This window comes from Cyanidioschyzon merolae, chromosome 18 (assembly GCF_000091205.1).
Source record: "Cyanidioschyzon merolae strain 10D DNA, chromosome 18, complete genome".
Classification (NCBI taxonomy): domain Eukaryota; phylum Rhodophyta; class Bangiophyceae; order Cyanidiales; family Cyanidiaceae; genus Cyanidioschyzon; species Cyanidioschyzon merolae.
The window spans coordinates 668,293-689,181 of NC_010144.1; the positions used below are offsets into that span (position 1 = coordinate 668,293).

General features: G+C 57.1%; 7 protein-coding genes and 1 non-coding gene across 8 annotated transcripts, besides 3 other annotated features; 3 read left to right on the forward strand and 5 right to left on the reverse strand.

Moving 5' to 3' along the window:
- The first annotated feature begins 369 nt into the window (after positions 1 to 369).
- Positions 370 to 1,018: a sequence feature (possible transcribed region).
- On the reverse strand, positions 1,001 to 2,260 carry CYME_CMR276C (hypothetical protein; the record flags this gene model as incomplete). Its single annotated transcript, XM_005538475.1, has 1 exon — positions 1,001 to 2,260. One exon carries the CDS (start codon positions 2,258 to 2,260, stop codon positions 1,001 to 1,003), a length of 1,260 nt encoding a protein of 419 aa, XP_005538532.1.
- A 1,196-nt stretch (positions 2,261 to 3,456) lies between these two features.
- On the forward strand, positions 3,457 to 4,254 carry CYME_CMR277C (lipoate-protein ligase B; the record flags this gene model as incomplete). The annotated part of the gene is made up of 1 exon (XM_005538476.1): positions 3,457 to 4,254. One exon carries the CDS (start codon positions 3,457 to 3,459, stop codon positions 4,252 to 4,254), a length of 798 nt encoding a protein of 265 aa, XP_005538533.1.
- Positions 4,255 to 5,120: 866 nt separating this feature from the next.
- On the forward strand, positions 5,121 to 5,696 carry CYME_CMR278C (probable ferredoxin; the record flags this gene model as incomplete). Its single annotated transcript, XM_005538477.1, has 1 exon — positions 5,121 to 5,696. The coding sequence occupies one exon, from the start codon at positions 5,121 to 5,123 to the stop codon at positions 5,694 to 5,696; it is 576 nt and encodes a 191-aa protein (XP_005538534.1).
- A 251-nt stretch (positions 5,697 to 5,947) lies between these two features.
- Positions 5,948 to 6,289: a sequence feature (pseudo-gene of apurinic endonuclease-redox protein).
- Positions 6,290 to 6,748: 459 nt separating this feature from the next.
- On the reverse strand, positions 6,749 to 7,702 carry CYME_CMR280C (hypothetical protein, conserved; the record flags this gene model as incomplete). Its single annotated transcript, XM_005538478.1, has 1 exon — positions 6,749 to 7,702. One exon carries the CDS (start codon positions 7,700 to 7,702, stop codon positions 6,749 to 6,751), a length of 954 nt encoding a protein of 317 aa, XP_005538535.1.
- A 1,297-nt stretch (positions 7,703 to 8,999) lies between these two features.
- Positions 9,000 to 10,580, forward strand: CYME_CMR281T. Its single transcript, XR_002461625.1, has one exon. It is a non-coding gene; the product is annotated as a hypothetical transcript (transcript).
- Positions 10,056 to 13,262, reverse strand: CYME_CMR282C (glycine dehydrogenase, mitochondrial precursor; the record flags this gene model as incomplete). The annotated part of the gene is made up of 1 exon (XM_005538479.1): positions 10,056 to 13,262. One exon carries the CDS (start codon positions 13,260 to 13,262, stop codon positions 10,056 to 10,058), a length of 3,207 nt encoding a protein of 1,068 aa, XP_005538536.1.
- Positions 13,263 to 13,818: 556 nt separating this feature from the next.
- Positions 13,819 to 15,878: a sequence feature (possible transcribed region).
- Positions 15,879 to 16,332: 454 nt separating this feature from the next.
- Positions 16,333 to 18,747, reverse strand: CYME_CMR284C (similar to arsenite translocating ATPase; the record flags this gene model as incomplete). The annotated part of the gene is made up of 1 exon (XM_005538480.1): positions 16,333 to 18,747. The coding sequence occupies one exon, from the start codon at positions 18,745 to 18,747 to the stop codon at positions 16,333 to 16,335; it is 2,415 nt and encodes an 804-aa protein (XP_005538537.1).
- Positions 18,748 to 20,165: 1,418 nt separating this feature from the next.
- CYME_CMR285C (mitochondrial ribosomal protein L18) lies at positions 20,166 to 20,612 on the reverse strand (the record flags this gene model as incomplete). Its single annotated transcript, XM_005538481.1, has 1 exon — positions 20,166 to 20,612. One exon carries the CDS (start codon positions 20,610 to 20,612, stop codon positions 20,166 to 20,168), a length of 447 nt encoding a protein of 148 aa, XP_005538538.1.
- Positions 20,613 to 20,889: the final 277 nt, after the last annotated feature.

Below are 20,889 nucleotides of genomic sequence, written 5' to 3' on the forward strand. Positions count from 1 at the left end.
CTTTCAGGTTCAGGTACGCACGATGCAGCGGCATACGAGCACATATGAAGAGCTGTTGAACTGGATTCGCCGCTATTAGTACGGAAGTCTGCGCACTTACGAGTAGTCATGCACATGCATCAGCTTAGAATGCACAGACAAGCGACGTGCGGAACGAGACGCGCATGCGTTCCTGGGAACCTATCCCTTGACACTCGTACGCCATACGAACATCCAAGCGTATTCACTACATTGCATACGTACAGCCACATGCATAGATATCTATATATGCAAGATTACACACAGACTTATATCCAGAAAGATGAATGCCTCGATAGCTCCACATACGGAAGCAACGCTTTGCTCGATCCTAATCTAAAATTCGAGTGCAATCAGAAAAACTCAGGAGCTTTTCGTGCGGTCAAGGAACCAGTGGCGCTGCGGTATTTCATGGACACGAAAGCGCAGCAACTCGATTCGGATCAGGAACCTGAACTCACAAAGCTTGCTGAACTTCAAGTACACGAGCAAGTCCGAAAGGCAGCGTTTGCCAAGTGTGACGATCAAGTCCGGGCATACGTTGCCTGCAGCCGTGAACGCACGGTTTCCGTTGTTTGGGCGTGCCGAACACTGCTGAAGTCGTTGAACGAGTGCGTCCAACAATACACGGGTGCAGAACAATATCGATTGCAAAGAATCGAGTACGCCAAAGCACACCCGAACGCGGTCAAATCGTGGAATCGTTCGAGTAAAGTCGAGACACCCTAGACAAGCACGCGGATACTGGGCACAACGAGTAGGACGCTGTGACATGACGGGCCTAGAAGACGTTCGCGTAGCGACCGGAGCGTCGCTTCGGTAGCGTTCACTGGTGACGTGGTCGTTTTATGCGTCTCTATCGTCTGGTGGCGGGGGAGGTCTGCGCTGCTCCGCATGAGCAGCACGGAGCGCATGGTATCAGTCCAGGCAAGTGCCGCTCAGGAGCCGCTTACACACGTTTGGAGGCATTCGTGGGCGATGTTCAGTAGACAATGAGCCAGCGACCGTGGTAGCGACGACGCCTACCGAAACGTCGCCTCCAACGAAGGCGCCACGGAGCATACGCGCTAGCACGGAACTGGTGGTGTAGCACCAACGTGATCGAAGTTCCAGGAGACTTGCCACATGCGAAAGCGCTCTCTTGGCGGAGGCCGTTCATTTTCGGCACACGCTTCGATCGAGAACGCTGTGTACTGTCCGCGATGCCGGACTTGAGTGGCGATACAGACGGCGGGCAGACACGCGTAAACTCGCTAACGTTTGGAGAATTACAGGCACCACCGTTAACGGAAATCCGCCCCGCGCTTATTTTGGTCTTATTCTGTTGTGGTGATCCCTGGCGCTGGTGGCGAGCATCGGGCTCTCTTGCCTCAGATCTTGAGGGTTCGTTTTCCTGAGCAGGCCTCGCAAGAGCCGCATCATCTTCGAAGGCGTCGTGCGAAGATACGCTGCGAGCCGGCTGCACTGAATGCGTCTCCTCGGTCGCCTCGCGACTTTCTTGCGCATTCATCGCAACTACCACGCTCGATGCACCGATTCGAGGCTTTTCCAGCTTCTCGATATCGTCATATGGGCACCCTGCATACCGAGTACACAGCGGAGAGCGTTGTTCGTCGTTCCGTTTCGCTGCTTGCCAAAGTGTCCTTTCCAGTTCCGTGATTCTCTCTGATGCAGCCCCAGTACACGCTGCACTTGTACCTGCGTTCTCCGAACTTCGCTCTGCGCAAAGCGAGCGAGCGCTGTCAGGTGTGTCCAAGGTAACAGCCGGCATCGCGGTGGCTATCGGCTTCTGGAGTGAAGCCGGTGTCAGCTCCGAGTCCATGTGGCACGCCTTCGTTGCACGAACATGTGGCGTGCCTTTTGATGTTCGAGACGGAAGCGGGCTCGGCACATCAAATCCTAGTCGACGGAGCTCGCGTGCCGCCCGCGCCGTCAAGGGCACCGACTCAACGCCGCCGGCACAGGTCGGACCCGAATGAACACCCAGTCCGAACTCTGCAGACGGGAGTCCAGGCGATTCTAGCCCAAGAACTTTTATTGTTTGCTGCGGAGTGACACAAGCGGACGACGTTCCTGTAGGGTCGCCCCGGCTGTGTGCTCCACGCCGTTCGCGCTGGCCTCTCCCGGGTGTTTGTATTTCCACGGTTAGTCTGTCAGCTGACCCCAACTCCAGGGTATCCTGGCTCGATACTGGACACCCGTCCTCGCTCTGGTATCTTTTGCTCCTGGAGCGTGTGATCATCTTCTACACTGAAGGGAAACGAAGCACTGCTGGCCCCTGCTACACTCGCGAGGCACCCAAGGCATCCCGGTTCTGCAGGTAGCCGGCGGCTCGGATGCCTCTGTTGGCCGCGCTGGATCGCTAACCGCCAGAGCGGAAATGTAACGGCGCGAGGTTCGATTTGTCTCTGGGCGCTTTGAAAGCGCCTTTCGCACAGCGGTGCTCCCTCCGCAGGTCACAACACGCCAGACCTAAGCGGTGACTTAGTCTATGGAACATTGTGCGATTTGGCCTGCAGGTATGCTTCCGACTGAAGACTCGGAGGAAGCGAAGTGTACAGATCCGTCAGCGGAGGAATAAGGTATTTCAAGGTGCAGCTTCGAAGCATCTGGAATGCCGTGCTCGTATCTATGGGCATTGGGAGGCACGTGGCGGATAGATTTTGTACCGGCAGATGGCAGCAAGGCCACATATTTTTATACGGGGACAAGATATTCCGGGATCGGCACGAACATGCTCATGTATTAGCGCTGGCGCATGCTTTGCACCAATGGAAAGTCCAAGGATAGTGCTTTCGCCTTGATCCGCTCTTCCGATATTCGAGGCCCTGATACGGGTACCACAGAGCGAGAATCCCTACCCGTAGAAAATTATGTTTCCAATGCTGTGAAGATAAACTATTGAAAGGAGAACCTTGCCGCGCCGACGGTTACCAGAAGTTCCTCTGGTCTGGCGCACTTGGCGTCGAGATTGGATTCTCTCTATCGTCGGTTGTCGCAAGCGCACAGTCGGGATACTTTCATGAGATTCACCGCTCGTACACCATGAGAAAATGCAACCTGAACAGTTAGTATGCACGCCGGGATCTCCCACTATACTCGACTGATGCGTGCAACGCTTGCTCTTCGTTGGTCTAGGGCGTGCACGCTGCGCACTAGCATACGAACCGCTACAATTTCCGATTCAGGACTTGTCTCTTGATACGAGCCTTCGGCTATGCCATACCGAACTTAGCAGCCTCGCGTAAGCTTTCCACAAAACCGTCCTTGTCTTATTCCTGAGTAAATTTCGTTACATTGACACAGCGGAAACGTGGCGCACCTACCCAAACCTCGCCTGCATATCTGCGAAAACGCCTCGTAGCCGTTCGTGCGCCATTGTCCTCGAACTTATTCGCCAACCTGGTACTTGCCGGCTTGCGATGCCGTTTGCGTGTTATGCGCACCAAATGCATCCTACGAACACTACAGGCGGCGACAGTGCAGGCAGTACCAAAGTATGAGCCGCGGGAGTGCTGGTTCTATGACTTTGGCGATCGACTCCTTCCGTACGAGCCGGTGCACCGGTGGCAACAGCAGCTGCGTGCGATCCGACTGGGGCGGAGCGGCGAAGCACCGGCAACGACGTTGCGATTTCCGGACGCTTTCATGTTGCTCACGCACACGCCAGTGTACACGCTAGGGACGGCTGCAAGCCCGGGTGACCTCGGTTCTGCGCTGCAGGAAGCGAGCTGCGCAGTTGTTCGTACGGAGCGCGGCGGCAAAGTTACTTACCACGGACCGGGTCAGGTCACTGGTTACGCTGTTATGAACCTGAGACGATATCGCTGTGACCTGCGGTGGTACGTTTCCTTGCTCGAGGAGGTTGTGATTCGGTGCCTGCGCGACTTTGGAATACCCGGCGAGCGACGCAGTGATCATCATGGGGTCTGGGTTGCCGGGGGAACCCGCAAAATTGCCTTTATTGGCGTGAGCGTTAGCCGTTGGGTCACCTGCCATGGGTTTGCCCTGAATGTCAACCGGGAGGTGCTCCCACCGTTCCGACGTATCGTTGCATGCGGTCTCGATGGCAACACCGTGACTTGCATGCAGGATCTGCTGCCGCATCCGAACACCTGTTCCGCAGAGCAGGTGCGCAACTCACTTGCCACGCACTTTAGTGAACTGTTCGATGTTGCACTGAAACCTTACGCATCTTCGGCGGCGTCGGGAACAGATTCGCGATCAGGTACTTGATAACAGCGATGAACGCTATCCTGTTTCGAACGCTGCCGCCATCTTAGGAACTCGACTGTCGATAGCGATGCCCAGTTGCTTGTTCTGTAGATGCAAAAACACGACACGATTTGGGTTCATGCCAGGTGCAATTGCGGCAGAGAAGACGATGACGCGAGTACACCTGCGCCAGCGTTGGGAAGCTAATCAGGCACTTGTCTGGCAATCTCGTTGTCGCTGGAGCGTGGCACCCCGAAGAATCGTGTTTTATGTGCTGCAAAAAAAAGCCCGGCTTTGCAACGCTGCTGATTTGTTGGCGCTTATGGCCGCAGTAAGCGCCAGGCCTCTGGGTAGACTTGGCAGATCAAGTCGTAGGGTCGGATCGATGCATCCAGAACCATTTGTGACATGCATCCGGCTTTGGCGCTACAGCGTTGACAGCGACGTCGGATCACATCTACAGCGCTAGCCACCGAAAGCATTCACAGAATTCCGAGCTTTTCTGAACCAACATACGCATGGGCGCCTGCGCAGCTGAAACATGTTGGCATCGATGGAGGTACGCCAGCCGGTGATCCGCCGGGCGTACGCGAGTGATCTGCAGCTGTGATCCTTCATATGTACATGAAAGAGACTAAATGTTCAACTATGTACTGTTGGCTCTCTAGCGTAAGAACTAGAGCGCGAGGCCTTCTTTGCAACAAAACCGTTTACCTGGGAATCCGCCTAACGAAACACCAAGGTATTTCGAGCTGTGTTCTGGGCACTCTTTTGCTGGACAGGTCCCCGCCCGCTGGTACAAGCACCAATATCAACAACTTCGTCGTTCCCAATAGGTCAGTGAGTGGCGTAACCACGGCGGACTCGGCACAACTTGTTCTGCCAGGATGAAACGAACTGCGTTCGCACCTGGTTTGCCGCTGAACCGAAGAAGACTTGTGAGGACAGCGCCGCGTGCAACGGGAGCTGGTACGGCGCGTAAACCTGCACAGCGACCACTCGTGGCAGGCACTACTGCGTCCAACGGCGCGGCACCCGTCAGGGGTATCGCAACGCGCAAGAGACGTGGAGGTGCGCTGCCCGGTGACCCCGCTGCACCCAAACACAACGTCACGATTCTAAACTACCGCGATGATGAGTCTCTGACGCTCGCTGTTCCCGAGGACCGCTACATATGGTGGTATTTCCGGGAAAATGGTTATGAGCTGCCGTCATCGTGCCTGAACGGGTGCTGCACCACGTGCGCCGCCAAGATCGTTCGCGGCAGTCTAGAGCAGCCCGAGGCGCTCGGACTCACACGAGAGTTCCGTGACAAGGGCTATTGTCTACTGTGTGTAAGCTATCCGCGTTCCGCACTCGTGCTGGTCCTTCAGAGCGAGGACGAGGTCTACGAGCAGCAGTGGGCAACAACTTTCGAGAGCGGCGGCAAACGCTGGGGCGGCCTCATCCCAGAGGAAGACTAGGCGCTGCGAAAATCGCTGGTGAATGCGGCAAGGGTTCCACGGGAGCTCGCTTTGTTCTCTGACGCACCACGTGTGTGAAATAGATACCGAGGAAACACGAGAAGCCGCATTTGTTTCGGACGTATCACCGAAAATACGCCACGGTCTGCGGAGCGCCAGCGCCGCGTTCCAAGGAACCGGCCTCCTTCTTCTTCACCAAAAGGTTGCAGGAGGTTATGTAGCCTACCGCGAACGGCTGCCATTCAGACCGTGCGAAAAAGCAGTACGACTGGACAATGATCTGACAGTCGCCGCACCTCTTCGCGCTTTACTTGCGTTTGCTGAAACGCTGCGCCGTAGATCTCTATATCAAAGCGAATATAGCTGTCGACGATGTGTGCGGCAGCACTGGCGCTACAACAGAAGTAGTCTAAGCGCCATCCTCGATTCTGGAAGTAGTTCTGGACATGCCGATACCCGATGTAGGAGTAGGCGCGGACAGATGGATGCAGCCAGCGGAACGTGTCCAGGAGTGCGCATTCCTACAGGGTTTGCGAAAAACTCGCCCGCTCCTCATCAGTAAAGCCCGCATTACAACAAATCCCATCGGGATCGAGGTATCGATTTCCTGGTGGGCGCAGGTCCAGTCACTGCACCAGGTCCTCTCTGTCTTCGGAGGCTTGGTTCGGAATGTATGCCGAATATCTCAGAACTATCCCAAAAAGCTCCACAGGACGCACCGACCAAAGCACATACTGCCGAGCTGGGATCGAATACCCCCGAATGCGAACGGGATTATCGCATTGGAACCGTCCTCGTCTGATCACTGACAAGCGCCCTAGGATCTGTTCCGAGCGCTCCACAGTGCCGGTTCGCACTGGAGTCAACGATTCAGATCTCCCATGACTGCTGCAGATCCTCGTCGAACAAGGAGCGATCAGATCTCTGCGAGGATTCTCTTCACTGAGCTGGGCTTGCAAATTATAGTGCACACGGAATATCACGTTTCCCATTGGCGTACGTTCGCTCCGTCAATGCCATCCGCATCGAGGGCGTCCGATGCGTCATCGAAATCACTGTACATTGGAAACTGGCTGCTCGGCAGGGTGCTGCCCGTTGGTCTGCTCATCGGCAACAACCTCGAGGGTCGGGAATTCAATGAGGCACTCGGCAGCGCGAACGACATCGGCGATCCTGACATCCTCCATTTTCGGGATCGGGACCCGAGGCTGGTTCGCTCGGTCGGATTTCAGATATACCGAAAAGTGCTCAGTGTCTGCAACGAATCGTCGTATCTGGAGGCGCTCGAGGGCCTCGGCCATTGTGACATGCTCTGGGCAGCGGTCCAGTGCGAGGACACTATCGTTCGGCGCTTGCGCTGCAACCGAAACGAAGCACTCAATTCGCCATTCGATGCAATCCGCTGCTGAACGATACATCGATGTATTCCGGCGGTGCTTGGAAAATACTTCAGGTAAAAGTTGAAGTCGGATGCCGCGCTTCGTTGCAGCACGTTGGACGGCTGCCAAGCGCCTCCGCCGTGCGTGGTCCTCCGCTGCGGTGGGCCCGCGTAACCGCGGCACCGAACCGCCGCCAGACAGTATTTGCTGGACGTATCGCTTATGACTCTGTTGACGTAGTTCAAGATCTTCCAAAAACGCATAGTCACGAAGAAGTTGCTTCAGGTCGTAGTCAGTGCGCGGAATAAAAGCGTATCGGGTTGTCTCGAGCCGGCCGGAACAACCAGCTTCCCTATGTCCACGATAGCAGTCCAGAGAGCACAACCGTCGCTGACATACCGGGCACTTGTAGACAGCCTCGTGCTGGTTTTCGCACTGAGAGCACCGCTTTCGGGCTTCGGTGCCTGCAGGGGTTAGGGCTTTCGCGTGGCTGTCGCTGGCGGTGTCGACGTCAGGTTGTGCATCGAGCTCCGTCGTGGTGGAGACGGAGCGTTGCCCAGGCCGCCACGAGACGTCTGCAACGTCGTCCGTCACAACACCGTCCCGACAAAAGGTATCTCGATCCATGCAACGACGAGACAAGGTACTTGGGAGACGGTGCGGAGCGCATGCCGCTGCGAGTGCCAGGAACGCCATACCATAGATGTATACGTCTAGACAAAATGGTCTATCCTTGCGCACCGCGCTGTAGCGCTCTTCCGGCGGTGCGTCAACCACGCATGAACCACGAGCAGCGAGCATGTGTTTCCCGCGTGAACAAGCAAGTAGCTCTGTTGGAGCTGAAAATCCAAACGATTGCAATTGTAGAAGGAACCGGGAACCTCGCGTACGAGACAGCTGTTTGCAGGAAGCACGAGGCGGCTCCCATGGACGGAGCAGCTAGATGTTTTTTTGGATGCGCATGGAACACTGAACTGCTGCTCGTTCTATGGGCGCTTTTCGGTTCCCCGGAGCTTGATTCGATGTGTGGTCTCGAATATTGGCGTGCGGACACAGGGGGTTACGGTTCTACACAGCCCAGTCTGGCATTCTCGTTCTCGTTTACAGAGACGCTGCTTCGACGCTTTTGCCGCTGGAATGCTTGACGTTCCCGGACTCGTCTTGATTCCGATAACGTCTGTGAACAAGCGCTCGCAAGTCAAAAGATATCTCTCGGCAATGTACGCGCACAAACATCCATGCTTCCCCTTTTGCTCGCCTGAAGCATGCGCAAATCACGCATGCTTCCAATGAAGACCTGCCTCTGATGCACACAAACTCGACGTCGTCCACTGTAGCGTTCGCCACAAGCAGATGTCACGCGCGCTCTCACCGAACGCTGCCCAAACGAACGGCTCTGTCCAAAATCCATATCCTCGTCCCTTTCTGGTCATCGATGGAACGGCTCGCGACACCAGCGTGATACCCCGCGCGGGATGCGCGCCCAGAGGCTCCCGTCTCTCATGTGTGCATCGAAAGGCGCCCTGGACTCGGAAGTCAGATATCCAAGCGATCGTCCCGAAGCACAGACCGCGTCACCGCTGTGCACGAAGCGAGCCTCGACAAACCGTAATTTCTCGACTTGATCTCCAGCGCGGCATCGCGTTGCGGTGCCCGCCCCATCGTGGCCAACACGAAACGACCAGCGTATCCGAGAGCAAGTATGGGTAATGGAACTTGAGGGTAGGCGCTTCACCATGGACGCTTTCCCGAAAGCCATTACCCACTCCGAATTCCGGGATCCATGGTCAATCTGAACGTTTTGTCGTCTGAATCGTGCCCGACATCGCGTTCCGCACGTCCTCTGTCGAAGGCGCTGCGTGCGCTTGCGCGTGCACCTGCCAGCCTTCAGGGCTAACCGATTGCCGAGCTCGAGCCCGTGCTCATAGCGTGCGACACTGGGCTTGGAGGCAGAGGCGGGCATCACGTACGGCCTCCTGCGCTCGTCAACGGCACGTACCGAGCGAGGAGGAAAGCGTGCAGGTGCCAGAGGGCGACGCTCGGGGGAGCAGGAGCTGGAGCTGGCGCCGGAGCTGGCGTCCGAGTTGTGGGCGCACCGGCATACCCGGTTGCAGTCCGGTGGCGTCCCTTGCAGCGGCGCCACCGAGACCGTCTACGAAGCAGACGGGCATGAAATGCGGAGCGTAGATCGCAGCGATCGTCGGTGTATCCACTGCGTCAACAATCGCGTGAAGCTGCGGTATCGCGAAGCGAACTCGGGCATCAACACCTATTGAGTGCTGACAACGAAGGTGGATGCAAGTGAGCGTGCGGCACATGCACTGCCGTATACAAGAGACAGAAGCAGGAAGCAGGTGCAGCAAAAGCCTGCAGCGGCAGGTGCTGACGATTGTGACGAACTACCCAAACTTTGGAGCCTACGCTCGAGTTAGCGTACTCGACCAGCTCCATTTCATTTTGACCTGGAGGCAGAGGTATTCACGGGAGGCATGCGGTGATCGGTAGACAATCCCAGTTCCCGATCGAGACCGCATCATGATTCCAACGCCCTGGAACAAGCACATTTGGAACCGCAAAGTGGTTCAGCTTCCACGTGGAGAAGCAGTACCCAGCTTTTCCGCTTTATACACGCTCAAGCGGTAACCGTCAGCACGCCTCGCATCCGTTCGTCGGTTTCAAATGCGACCGTTGCCCTGGACACTCGTCCACGCTGCACCCGAATATCGCCCAGATTCCGAGTCGCCCGAACAAACTGAGCAACAAAGCCACCTGGTGCAGCATGGACTACAGTGCAGCGGACACCGCGGATGCATGAACGCGCGGCCTGATACCAAACAGCTTAGCTACCAACCATATTTATCGGATGAGCGCGTGCCTATCTTCGAACTAGCGCATACCTCTCTCTCTCAAACCAAAATTCCCCATCATGATCCCGTTCCTTTGAGAGCCGCCAAGGGCCGCCTCGTGCGCGCTACGCTATTCAAGAGCTCGCGACTGCCGTTCGGACACGTCCCTCATCGGTGCCGGACCTTGCAGCAGAACCGGTCGTTGACGGGTGCATCATTTCGGGTACCGGTGGACACGAGCACACCAGATTCCGATCACCGTACACGTCATCGATGCGAGAGGTTCGCGGCCAGAACTTGCCGCGCGCGTAGAGCCAGCTTGCCGGGAAGGCGCCAATCTCGCGCGGATACGGCCGATCCCAGGTATCCGCACTGACCACCTCTGCCGTGTGTGGTGCATACTTGAGCGGATTGTGCTGCGGATCCCAGCGACCCTGCTCAATCTGGCGAATCTCTTCGCGAATCATCAGCATCGCATCGCAAAACCGATCGAGCTCATCGATACTCTCGCTCTCCGTCGGTTCAATCATAAGCGTTCCAGCCACCGGCCATGACATGGTAGGAGAATGGAATCCATAGTCCTGAAGGCGTTTCGCCACGTCCGATTCCGTAACACCTGCACTAAGCTTGAACGGACGTAGATCCAGGATAAACTCATGTGCGCATCGTCCGTGCTTCCCGCGATACAGAATCGGATACGCCGGCGACAAGCGCGCCGCCATGTAATTCGCATTCAGGATCGCCTGTTCGCTGGCCTCGCGCAAGCCGTCGCTACCCATCATTTTCACAAACATCCACACAATCGGCAGGATGGATGCAGAGCCGTACGGCGCCGCCGCAATCGGCCCAATCGCGGTATCGGGGTGTGCGCTCGCCACCGGGCGCACCGGATGCGACGGCAGGAAAGGCGCCAGCGCCTCTGTCACGGCGATCGCGCCGACGCCGGGCCCGCCGCCGCCGTGCGGGATCGTCAGCGTCTTGTGCAGGTTCAGGTGACACGCATCGCCGCCGATCTCCGCGGGCGACGTGAGGCCCATCTGCGCGTTCAGGTTTGCCCCATCGATATACACCAGACCTCCGTTTGTGTGAATGATGTCGCAGATTTCCTTGATGCCCTCCTCGAACACTCCGTGCGTGGAGGGATACGTGATCATGGCTGCGGCGAGCTGATCTCGATGTTGCTCCGCGCGAGCACGCAGTTCGGCGATATCGATGTTGCCCTGGGCGTCGGTACCGACCGGGATGATACGCATACCTGCCATTTTGGCGCTCGCTGGGTTTGTTCCATGCGCCGATGTCGGTACAATGCATACCTTGCGTTGGTGCTGGCCGCGGGCCTTGTGGTACGCCAAAAAGGTCATCAGGCCGGCGTATTCGCCCTGGGCGCCGCTGTTCGGCTGCAGAGACACGGCTGCGAATCCTGTGATATCCGCGAGATCACGTTCGAGATCTGCAAACAATCGTTGGTAGCCGCGCAATTGTTCGGGTGGTGTAAAGGGATGCGGCAGGGAGAACTCTGGCCACGATACAGGGATCATCTCGCTGGTGGCGTTCAGCTTCATCGTGCAGCTGCCCAGAGGAATCATGGAGTGCACCAGCGACAAATCCTTGGCTGCTAGTTGATGGATGTATCGGAGCATCTTGTGCTCCGTGCGATACTCGTGAAATACCGGGTGCGTCATGTATGCGGTTGTTCGTTCGAAGGCCTGGGCAAGGTTCGGCTCGAGGCCGCCAAAACCGCTCGGTGGCAGCGATGCAGCGATTTGCTCCAGCTCCTCGCCAGAGCATGGACGTTGCGGACCGCGAAAAGCTGAGACAAGCTCCTGGAGGTCGTCGCGAGTATGCGTTTCGTCGAACGATACAGAAATTGAGCGGGGCCCCAGAGATCGTACATTCAGTTTTGCCGCATCGCAGCGCGCTAGCACCGCTTGCGCCGCCTCTGTGGTCGGGTAATCGATGCGCACGGTATCAAAAATTGCAGCCTTTTCGCTGACACCCACGCCGACTGCAGCGGCGAAGGTGCGGGCGAAGCGTTGTACGCGATTGGCGATAGCACGGAGGCCATCCGGTCCATGATACAGCCCATACATTGCGGAAATGTTCGCAAGCAACGCTTGAGCGGTGCAGACGTTGCTTGTTGCCTTATCGCGACGAATATGCTGTTCGCGGGTCTGCAGCGCCATGCGCAGTGCCGGTTTGCCCTGAGCGTCGCGACTAATGCCGATAATTCTCCCTGGCATGAGACGCTTGAGATCGTCACGGCAGGCGAAAAACGCAGCCGATGGACCACCATACCCCATGGGAACACCGAAGCGCTGTGCACTGCCCACGGCGATATCAGCTCCCCATTCTCCAGGCGGTCGCAGCATCGTCAGAGCCAGGAGATCTGATGCAACAACGACGCGTGTGCCATGCGCGTGCGCATTCTCCACAAACGACGTATAGTCATGGATCGTGCCGTCCGTTGCGGGATACTGCACCAGCGCACCACACAAGTCGGCTCCATCCCACTGCACCTGCTGCCAGTTGTCCACGACAAGCTCGATGTCCATGGGCTCTGCACGCACCTTCATGACTGCAATCGTTTGCGGATGCACATCCTTGTCGACGAAAAATCGAAGCTTCTTGCGCTTCGAGACAGCAGCACACATACTCATCGCTTCGGCTGCCGCAGTTCCCTCGTCAAGCAGTGAGGCATTCGCTATAGGCAGGCCCGTGAGGTCCCCCACCATTGTCTGGAAGTTCAGCAGGGATTCCAAGCGTCCCTGCGCAACTTCAGCTTGATATGGAGTGTACTGCGTATACCAGGCAGGGTTTTCCAGGATGTTTCGCTGAATGACTGGAGGCATGATGGTACCATAGTACCCGCAGCCGATAAAGTTACGTCGCAGTTCGTTCTGTTTCGCGATCTGCCGCAGCTCAGCGAGCACCTCAGACTCGGCGCGCTTTGGCCCAACGCTCAGCTTCCGCGTCGTGCGAATCGACTTGGGAATCGTCTGATCCATCAGTTCTTCGATACTTTTCACACCAAGAACCTGAAGCATTTTTTCGTTCGCTTCCGGGTTCCCAGAGCCGGTATGTCGTTTGTAGAACAGGTCCAGCGGCGCAAACGCCGAACTCGATGCCCCTCGCCGGAACTCTGCCTGTAAACGCCAACTCAACGCCGACCTCAGTGAATGGTAAGCACCCGCGACGCCTACACCACGTACAGGAGCTCCTACCACTGAATTACCGGTGTGGTAGCGAGAGCGTGCTGAATTAAGCCAGCGCTGCGTGTCCGCACCGAGCGCACGTCGACGAGTTACCGACCCGCTGACGCGAGTGAGCAAGAGGCGAAACATTCAGCAAGGCAGCACGAGACTCTATGTAAACTTCCTCGACTTGACTGTCACAGCACTATGGGACTCGGCTCAGCACCAACCGTGAACGACAGCGCAAACAAACAAGCGTTTACAGACGTTGACGCCTTGTGAACCAGACCTAAAGTCTAGCTCAGGCAGATGGTACCAGCGCGATGATAGCGTCGGCGGCACCCGCAGCAGCCAGCGATGCGTACTGCCTGGTGATGAATCGGATGGCAGCGACGGGAAGCGCGCACGCACACACACCTGCCGCAGCCGCACGATCGACACTCAGATCAGCGCCAGCGACAGGAAGCGCGCGCGCACACACACCTGCCACAGTGGCAGGATCGACACTCAGATCAGCGCCAGCGACAGGAAGCGCGCGCGCACGCCCATCGCAGGCGAGGCGCTGCCTGGAGTCATCACGCCGCGGCGTCAGAGCGGCAGCCGCTGGGCGCGCCACGTATGACGTGATCTCGCAGGCACACAGCCACGGAAGCAGTGCGCGCGCGTGCTGATGCCGTCCGGCAGGCGTCGACTGCTTTAAGGATCGTAGGATGCGCATGGAACACTGAACTGCTGCTCGTTCTATGGGCGCTTTTCGGTTCCCCGGAGCTTGATTCGATGCGTGGTCTCGAATATTGGCGTGCGGACACAGGGGGTTACGGTTCTACACAGCCCAGTCTGGCATTCTCGTTCTCGTTTACAGAGACGCTGCTTCGACGCTTTTGCCGCTGGAATGCTTGACGTTCCCGGACTCGTCTTGATTCCGATAACGTCTGTGAACAAGCGCTCGCAAGTCAAAAGATATCCCTCGGCAATGTACGCGCACAAACATCCATGCTTCCCCTTTTGCTCGCCTGAAGCATGCGCAAATCACGCATGCTCCCAATGAAGACCTGCCTCTGATGCACACAAACTCGACGTCGTCCACTGTAGCGTTCGCCACAGGCAGATGTCACGCGCGCTCTCACCGAACGCTGCCCAAACGAACGGCTCTGTCCAAAATCCATATCCTCGTCCCTTTCTGGTCATCGATGGAGCGGCTCGCGACACCAGCGTGATACCCCGCGCGGGATGCGCGCCCAGAGGCTCCCGTCTCTCATGTGTGCATCGAAAGGCGCCCTGGACTCGGAAGTCAGATATCCAAGCGATCGTCCCGAAGCACAGACCGCGTCACCGTTGTGCACGAAGCGAGCCTCGACAAACCGTAATTTCTCGACTTGATCTCCAGCGCGGCATCGCGTTGCGGTGCCCGCCCCATCGTGGCCAACACGAAACGACCAGCGTATCCGAGAGCAAGTATGGGTGATGGAACTTGAGGGTAGGCGCTTCACCATGGACGCTTTCCCGAAAGCCATTACCCACTCCGAATTCCGGGATCCATGGTCAATCTGAACGTTTTGTCGTCGGAATCGTGCCCGACATCGCGTTCCGCACGTCCTCTGTCGAAGGCGCTGCGTGCGCTTGCGCGTGCACCTGCCAGCCTTCAGGGCTAACCGATTGCCGAGCTCGAGCCCGTGCTCATAGCGTGCGACACTGGGCTTGGAGGCAGAGGCGGGCATCACGTACGGCCTCCTGCGCTCGTCAACGGCACGTACCGAGCGAGGAGGAAAGCATGCAGGTGCCAGAGGGCGACGCTCGGGGGAGCAGGAGCTGGAGCTGGCGCCGGAGCTGGCGTCCGAGTTGTGGGCGCACCGGCATACCCGGTTGCAGTCCGGTGGCGTCCCTTGCAGCGGCGCCACCGAGACCGTCTACGAAGCAGACGGGCATGAAATGCGGAGCGTAGATCGCAGCGATCGTCGGTGTATCCACTGCGTCAACAATCGCGTGAAGCTGCGGTATCGCGAAGCGAACTCGGGCATCAACACCTATTGAGTGCTGACAACGAAGGTGGATGCAAGTGAGCGTGCGGCACATGCACTGCCGTATACAAGAGACAGAAGCAGGAAGCAGATGCAGCAAAAGCCTGCAGCGGCAGGTGCTGACGATTGTGACGAACTACCCAAACTTTGGAGCCTACGCTCGAGTTAGCGTACTCGACCAGCTCCATTTCATTCTGACCTGGAGGCAGAGGTATTCAAGCGCATCTGATTTGTCGCACAGACCCAATACCTTTAACGGAAAGGTTCCAAACTGAATGGCAACGTGTAGCTCCAGGTCATCTGCTCTCCATGCGATGAGCGTGGTGGAGCACTCAGCCAGGGCGCGAAACTGCCCTCGATGGGCTCGGTACGCCCATTCGGGCAGCGGGGAACGTACCGCGAACAGCAGCTGACATGTTGCATTGATCCCATTGACCAACTGGAAAATCCTACTGCAGCCGTCTCTACTGACGTCCATGCAATCATCCGTCGTGAACGGTCGCTCCGCGGGTCATGTCGAGCGTGCGCACACAAGCGATGCAGCCTGCGAAATCTCAGCAGTCTTCCACCCTGGTATTTGCCCATGTGACAGTATTACCTGGACTGGAAATCATTGGTGTGCGCTTTCCAAGGCGTCGTTCCCGCATGCACGACCGGAAGCTTTAGACACCTACGCGAACAGCTCTTCGAAACGGGAATGCGAACGAAGCGCTTTCCTCGTAGCACATCGTTTAAACTGCAGACCCGATGATTCAAAACGGATCTCCGCGGGATGTGCGAATGCTACGCGTGACCCGGGTGGAAACCGCGGCTCTGCGTGCACCACCTACCTCCAACTTGTAGTTATTCGTCGGCACCGCGTGCCAGCAGTGATGCCTCAGAGGTGAACCGACCGAACCGACCGGTTGCTCCTTGGGCAGGACCCTTCATCATGGGCAGTGGTGAAAGCGCCCGTCCACCAACCCAGTTCTGCGAAACATATTATCGCACTTTGGATCGTAGAGGCCGTAGCACTGCGGCGGTCGCCAATGCTCATCGCTGGACCACTCAGTACAATGGATTGCTCAGCTGCAACCGGTTGATCGCAGCGCTTCGCGGGTGACACACTCCAGCGCCACATCGCACATGAGCGCACATGCTTGTACAAGGAGCCTATTGCGAGCATCTATTGGCCGCAATTCCGCGGTAACCAGAACTGCGCTCTAGTCCGAAGCGCTGTCCCGGAAAAGGTACCGCGCGAATAGTTCTAAACCGCCGTCGCTCCGACCGGCCTCACCACGAACCTCCCGGTCGAAATACGGCACAACGATGAGAGGACTAACACCGCTTCGACGCGTTTGCGAGGGTAGTGCCTGCTGTAAACGTTCAGTCTGCTGACCGTGTTCCCGAACAAGCCGATGCACAAAGCGCTCCAAGTCTCGTAGCGTTGGTGGTACAACCTGATTGATCACGAGACGATGCGACGCAATACGCTGTCTTGCAAGTGCTTGTGCCAAGCGCTCTGTTTCCACAACGTTCAGATAGGTAGGCCGCGTAACTAGAACGACTTCGCTTCGTTCCGGATCGTGAAGAAGATCCCTCAGCTCCATAAGCTGTTCCCGAAATCGACTCAAGCGTTGGGCCGGGGTCAGCTCAGGTTCAGTACGATCGCTGCGTCCACCGAGACCCGAAAAGAACTGCGTGATACCATCTAGCTTCGATTTGAGGCGGAGGATCCTCCCGAGCAGACCATCCAGAAAGTCCGGAAACGCAAGCAGGCGCAGTGTGTGCCCAGTCGGCGCAGTATCGATCACAATATGGTCATACTCGGATGATATCAGGTTCACGACGCGAGAGAGCGCCACGAGCTCATCGATGCCTGGAGGCAGCGCGTCAAACAGGTTCCCCAGATCACCAATGTCCAGATCCAGACCCAAAATCTTCGCGGAACGGAGCGATTCTAGCGTTTCCCGAAATTCGATCAGCGCTCGTTCCGCATCGACTTCCAGGATGGAAAGATTTTCAGCGATCAGTGTCACATCATTCAGGTAGGAGCCGGACGGTGCTTTCACGTCGAATAAGTCGCCCAGAGAATGGGCCGGATCCGTTGAGACCACGATAGTGCGTTGCCCGGTATCGGCAAGGTGCACGCCGATGGCTCCCGCTGTCGTGGTCTTTCCACAGCCGCCTTTAGCAGCGGTGAGGACCACTTTGCGCAGGCGCGGCTTCTCATCAGACCACAATGGCGACAGACAGGCAGCGAAGGCGCGAGCACCATACACTGTGCGAATCTCCGTATCGAAAATAGGGACCTGAACGATATCGTATCCATGCGTAGCACCGAGTCGTTGGTGCAAGCGTTCAAGAAACTCCTGCTGCGCGCTTTGCATCGAGTGTATGTACGCGCCCTTCGCGGATGGTTGCAGCACCATGTTCACGATGACAGCAGAGACCGATAAGCTCCTCTTGTGAGTTAATTCATCGATCAATCGAAGCGACTCTCGGACGGCTAGCTCTGTCGCAATGGTCACCACAACGATTTCCGTGGATTTCTCGTCACGGAGCAGGGATCCGAGTTGCTGCATTCGCTGCTGAAATGTACCAATTTTGGAGGCGGCCTCCTCCCATTGCTTTCTATTCACCGAACCAGAGACTGTATTCAAGATCACACCCAGCTTACCCCTGAGTTGCAAGAGCTTGCCCAGAAAGGAATCCAGAAAATCGGGAAACGATAGCAATCGGAGCGTGTGCCCGCTGGGTGCCGTATCGATAACCACCCGATCATAGCGTTCCAGTAGGTCCAAAATAAGCGAGAGCGCAACAAACTCATCAGCCCCGGGAGGTACGGTATCCAAAAGCTCTTGCACATCTGCCAACCCCAACTTGTTTAAATCGATCAGACGCTGCGTCGAAATGAGGGCCTTGAACTCCTCCGCAGCAGCAGTAATATCGATTTCCAGTGCGTCCAGGTTTGGTGCTACGCGTTGCACTTGGCCACGCACGCTTGAGCGCCCCTGTGAAGCTGGCTCGATCAGCACCAGTTCATCGAGCGACGCCGCCTCCGTGCCAAGGTCAACACCGAGCGCATCACCGAGCGAGTGTGCCGGGTCCGTAGACACAACCAGCGTGCGTAGACCGGCTGATGCGAGTCGATGCGCTACGGCAGCGGAAGTGGTCGTTTTCCCGGTCCCGCCTTTGCCAGTGAAGAGACATATGCGCGTGGTGGTGTCTGTTCGCAACAGGTGTGCGAGCGGAGACTCGGACACGTCGAGCGCGTTTGCAAGCGAGCTGCACGAAACTTGTTCACGTCCTGCATGGGCGACTCGCTCGCGCCCCGATCTCGACTCGTTATTCTGTTTCCTGGTGAGCGTTTTTCGGGTGAGAGCCGCACCCGGGAACCCACGTGTCCGTAGCCAAGTCCGCGCCTCACCGCTCGGCAGCGCTTCTGTTACAACGAGTGCATTCGTCCGGAGCGCCCAACCCCGTGAAAGCGTCCAGTGTCCCGCGTCGACTCGAGCAACGCACAGCACAGCCTGTTGCGTACCCGCCAGCCGAGTTGAGCGTAATAGAACCTGGTCGTTCAGGGCTGCAACCGGAATCGAGAGGCCAACAAAGCCCGGCAATCGCTGGTGTTCCATAGTCGCGCCCACGTTGACAGGAACACGAGAGAGAAGCGGATCACTGGCGAATGACCGCTGAGTCCAGACCGAATGCGGTTGAAGAGCTAGCACAGGTAGTGATAACTGGGAAACGCGTTATGACATGGACCGCTACCCTTCGACAACCGCGTTTCACACCACCAGCACAAGCACCAGGAAGAGGAATGATGAACGTGGCGTCTGAATGTGTTGCCCCGCTGATCCCACACGCCCCAGAGCAACTCCATTGCTCGGGAATGCAAGCGACGCCTGCAAAAAGGTAGGGCGGAATCACCCTTTCAAGACGGAAGCAGGATTCATAGTAACCGTTGTGTGTGAGATACGTAAAGCCTTATCTGAAGCTTCACGTGGCAAAAGCGACCTTGCAAGCCGGTACGCAGGCAGGAAACAGAACTCGAAGCGGCAGGTGCCGGATGGTCCCAACTATGAGGCGGCGTGCGCCACCGGAGACTTTAGCAGACCAGGAAGCGTCCGCAGTGGGCCTCAAAGCTCGCTGGATTGTCGGGTCGTTCAAGCATCTGTTCACTGGGAGAGGCCTAGACTGGTAAGGGTGCTGGGCGGAGGCGCCGAAGCAGGAGCTGAGGTCTTTGCCCTGGTCACCAGCAATATTCTCGCAACCAAGGTGTCGGGGCTGCTATCCCACGACTCTAGACTGTACACAAATCAACTGTTCAGTATCGGTGAGGGTTGTCACCGCCAGCGCCAAGCACATGGTGACTGGCGCTCGGCCCTCTCTTCCGTGACGAGCGTGCTATCGACGTTATGGGTTGCCCGCAGGGTATGTAGGCGCGCTCGCTGGCATGATGCACGTTTCCCTGGTTGCATTTCCTCGATTAGACGGTGTCAAGGTCTGTATCGCCGCATGCTATCCACGTCGAGTCGTCATGGAACGCGCAGAACTGAGCCAGTCTACCTTTGCGACGATATGGAAATTTGCGCTGCATGAAAAGCATGAGATCGGGTGCAGGCTGGTAGTGGTTACCAGACTCTGGGATTACTTTCCTAGCGACAGAAACGAAACCTCAAGCGCCATTGCAGCACGCCCGACAGGAGTCTTTACACGGCACAACCCGGAAACCAAGTATCTACGGAATGCGCAAGATCGCAAGCCAACCTAGAACGCATCGAGACACTTATTGACACGGGGACAATCCAAGAGCCATGCGAACAAGGCAAATGCGAGTTTGCAGTTGTACTTGAGCACGTTCCCGAAGGCATCTGCTAATGCACTGCAGGGTTGTTCTGGTCGTTCGTAAACACGGACACGTCCCGTATGGAATGCTTCGTTCCCGGGGGCACCGCATATGCGAATCGATAACCCGGAAAGCACAGCATGTACATGACTCCGTGGTGCCTCAGCGGTCCAGTGCACTCAAACCAGACGAGCTGCAGTGGCGTCATCGTTCCGTCTTGAGCTTGAACCCTGTTGAGCAGAGCGCCTCGTAGAAAGCACGAATCTTCCCGTGAAACCGCCCCGGTTGCGACCATTGCGCCTGACGGATACCAGCTGCGCACGCCCGCTTACCCAGCACAAGGCCTACGCGGCGGGCAGCCTCCGTGGACGCGGACTGATAGCCCACGAGCTCCGCCTGCGCACACTCGCCCGATACCGTTTCTGAAGAGGTTTCCGATGCCAGCTCGGGCGCATTCCCGAGACGAATAGGCTCTTGCAAGCTCGAAGCCTCTGCGTCAACCGTTCCTTTCCGCCAGTTTACGACCTGAGCCTTGACGTGTCTCGACGTCAGCGTAAGGATAACTCGGTGCGGCAGGGCCTCCCAGTGGCGCACGCGTTTCGCAAACCCCCGCGCCTGGTACCAGAGTTTCCCCGATCGCTGTGTGCTCATAACATTGCCAAATCTATATATACTGTGGAAAGTCCAATAAGTTGTACCAAAACCGGTCGATTCCAACGTAAACCAAAGACTGCAAAGTTATGGCGCCTGCACCGGCATGAGAGCAAATAGTTGTACTCTACGTGCGTGCGTGCGTGCGTGCGTGCGTGCGTGCGTGCGTGCGTGCTTTCCGACACGCATGTTTGCGTGCGCGGTCGTCGTGTCCACCACAGCAGATTCCATACCAAAGCTGAGAGCGGCGTTTGGAGCGAGCGTTCCCGTATCTGCA